Source organism: Penaeus chinensis, chromosome 27 (assembly GCF_019202785.1).
Source record: "Penaeus chinensis breed Huanghai No. 1 chromosome 27, ASM1920278v2, whole genome shotgun sequence".
NCBI lineage: Eukaryota > Metazoa > Arthropoda > Malacostraca > Decapoda > Penaeidae > Penaeus > Penaeus chinensis.
In genome coordinates, this window is record NC_061845.1 from 28,812,683 (window position 1) to 28,815,182 (window position 2,500).

The window sequence follows — 2,500 nt, forward strand, 5'->3', positions numbered from 1 at the left end:
CTCTATGTACATTAAATATTTTTTCTAGGGATTATTCATATATAAACAATTACATTACAAGGTATTATCAGTTATAACTTATGTATTTGTTGATTTATTTTGTTTTTAGGTAACTCATAATGTTGACATGCAATACGCAGTCAGGTAAATAATACTTATACGTGGTCAGATTATTACGTCATAGGCTAATCCCAATGAAATTGGATTTCATTTACACAATAACGGGGTTCTGGTGCGGGGTGGAGCTCCGATAAAAAGAAGTTGCCAGTTACACTTTATCCAGTCCCAGTAGCAATATCACCCATATATATAACAAAATTTCTAGTTTGGTTCATACGTCAAGGACTATTCACTGCAACACAAATCACGAAGTCGAAGTCACCGCCGCACGCATCCGAACGCGGCAGACGTCAACCCTTGGTCGATCATTATTGGATAAAAAAAGTAAAAATTGGTTACTCACAGTCCATTCGTTGCGTCACCATGAGTCGCCTATTTTGCGTTCCTTTTTACTTTCTCTCTCTCTCTCACTCTCAGTTGAGGCTCAATCTCGGTGGACAGATCATTCGGTGGCATCCGAATCCTGAAGAAGGTTGAGGAGAAACCGGACTCGACCTGCTACTTGTCTTATAACCGATTGAGACATTTTATACCCACATATTATTCGTTAATAATCATTCGTGGTTATCGTGATTTAGTCTGGAACTGAATTCGGTGTTATTACTTGCATTTTTATGTAAATTCAAATCATATCAAACCTAACACATTTATTGAAGCGTTTACATATCCTCCATCAACACTTCCACTAACCAATCGTAATTTAAAACAGCAATGGCGAAGTTAATTGCAATCGTGTTCCATCTGCTAATGGTGCTTCACTATGGCTATTCCATCAAGGTCTATCTACTTGACCTTAAACCGCCAGAGTTCATGAAAAAGGTCAATGACATATTCGGTGGACCTTTCAAGTTCCTGACTTTTTGGGATATGGTAAGTCATTTTTGTTTGTTTGTTTGAGTTTCGTGTGTGTGTGTGTGTGTGTGTGTGTGTGTGTGTGTGTGTGTGTGTGTGTGTGTGTGTGTGTGTGTGTGTGTGTGTGTGTGTGTGAATAGAGAGGGAGATAGGGACAGAGAGTGAGAGGAAGAGAGAGGGAGGGAGGGAGACAGAAAGAGAGAGAGGGAGGGAGGGAAGGAGAAGGAGAGAACGAAAGGGAGGGAGGAGAAATAGAGGAAGAGAGAGAGGTAGGGAGGAGAAATAGAGGAAGAGAGAGAGGTAGGGAGGTAAGTAGAGAGAGAGAGGAAGAGAGAGAGGAGAGAGAGAAGAGAGAGAGGGAGAGAGGAAGAGAGAGAGGGAGAGAGGAAGAGAGAGAGGGAGAGAGGAAGGGAGGAGAGGGAGAGTGAGAGAGGAGAGGGAGAGGAGAAGGGAGAGAGGGAGAGGGAGAGGAGAGGGAGAGGAAGAGAGGAGAGGAGAAGGAGAGAGGGAGAAAGGAAGAGAGGGAGAGGAAGAGAAAGAGAGAGAGAGGAAAGAGAAAGATGGAGAGGAAGAGAAAGAGAGGAGAGGAGAGAGAGGAGAAGAAGAAGGGAGAGGAGAGAGAGAAGGGGGAGAGAGAGAGAGAGAGAGAGAGGAGAGAGAGAGAGAGAGAGAGAGAGAGAGAGAGAGAGAGAGAGAGAGAGAGAGAGAGAGAGAGAGAGAGAGAGAGAGAGAGAGAGAGAAGAGAGGAAGAAAGGGAGACGGAGAAGGAGAGAGGGAGAGGAAGAGAGCGGGAGGAGAGAAGGGGAGAAGGAGAGAGGAAGAGAGGGAGAGGGAAAGGGAGAGGGAGAGAGAGAGGGAGAGGGAGAGAGGGAGAGAGGGAGAGGGAGAGAGGTAGAGAGGGAGATGGAGAGGGAGAGGGCGAGGGAGAGGGAGAGGGAGAGGGAGAGGGAGAGGGAGAGGGAGAGGGAGAGGGAGAGAGGGAGAGAGGGAGAGAGGAAGAGAGGAAGAGAGGGAGAGGTAGAAAGGGAGAGAGGAAGAGAGGAAGAGAGGGAGAGAGGGATAGAGGGAGAGAGAAAGAGAGGAAGAGCGGGAGAGGGGGAGGGGTAGAAAGGGAGAGAGGAAGAGAGGGAGATAGGGAGAGGGAGAGGGAGAGAGGAAGAGAGGTAGAGAGGGAGAGAGGTAGAGGGAGAGGGGAGAGGGCGAAAGGGAGAGAACAAGAGAGGGAGAGGGGAAAAGGAAGAGGGGAAGGGAGAGGGGAAGAGAGAGAGAAAGAGGTCGAGAAGAAGGTAGGGAGAAAGAGGTAGAGGGGAAGAGAGGGAGAAAGAGGTAGAGAGGTAGAGAGGGAGAAAGAGATAGAGAGGAAGAGGGGAAGAGAGGGAGAAAGAGGTAGAGAGGAAGAGAGAGAGAGAGGTAGAGAGGAAGAGAGGGAGAAAAGAGAGGTAGAGAGGAAGAGAGGGAGAAAGAGGTAGAGAGGAAGAGAGAGAGAGAGGTAGAGAGGAAGAGGAGAGAGAGAGGTAGAGAGGAAGAG

At 47.5% G+C, this 2,500-nt stretch overlaps 1 protein-coding gene across 1 annotated transcript in view; it reads left to right on the plus strand.

Annotated features, from left to right (window-relative positions):
- The first annotated feature begins 507 nt into the window (after positions 1–507).
- The window catches only part of LOC125039578 (androgen-dependent TFPI-regulating protein-like), a 10,565-nt gene continuing 8,572 nt past the window's right edge, over positions 508–2,500 (plus strand). Inside the window, exon 1 of the mRNA XM_047633688.1 lies at positions 508–990. Within this exon, the coding sequence (XP_047489644.1) occupies positions 832–990 (159 nt within the window). The 5' untranslated portion in view covers positions 508–831. The remainder of the gene's footprint in view (positions 991–2,500) is intronic.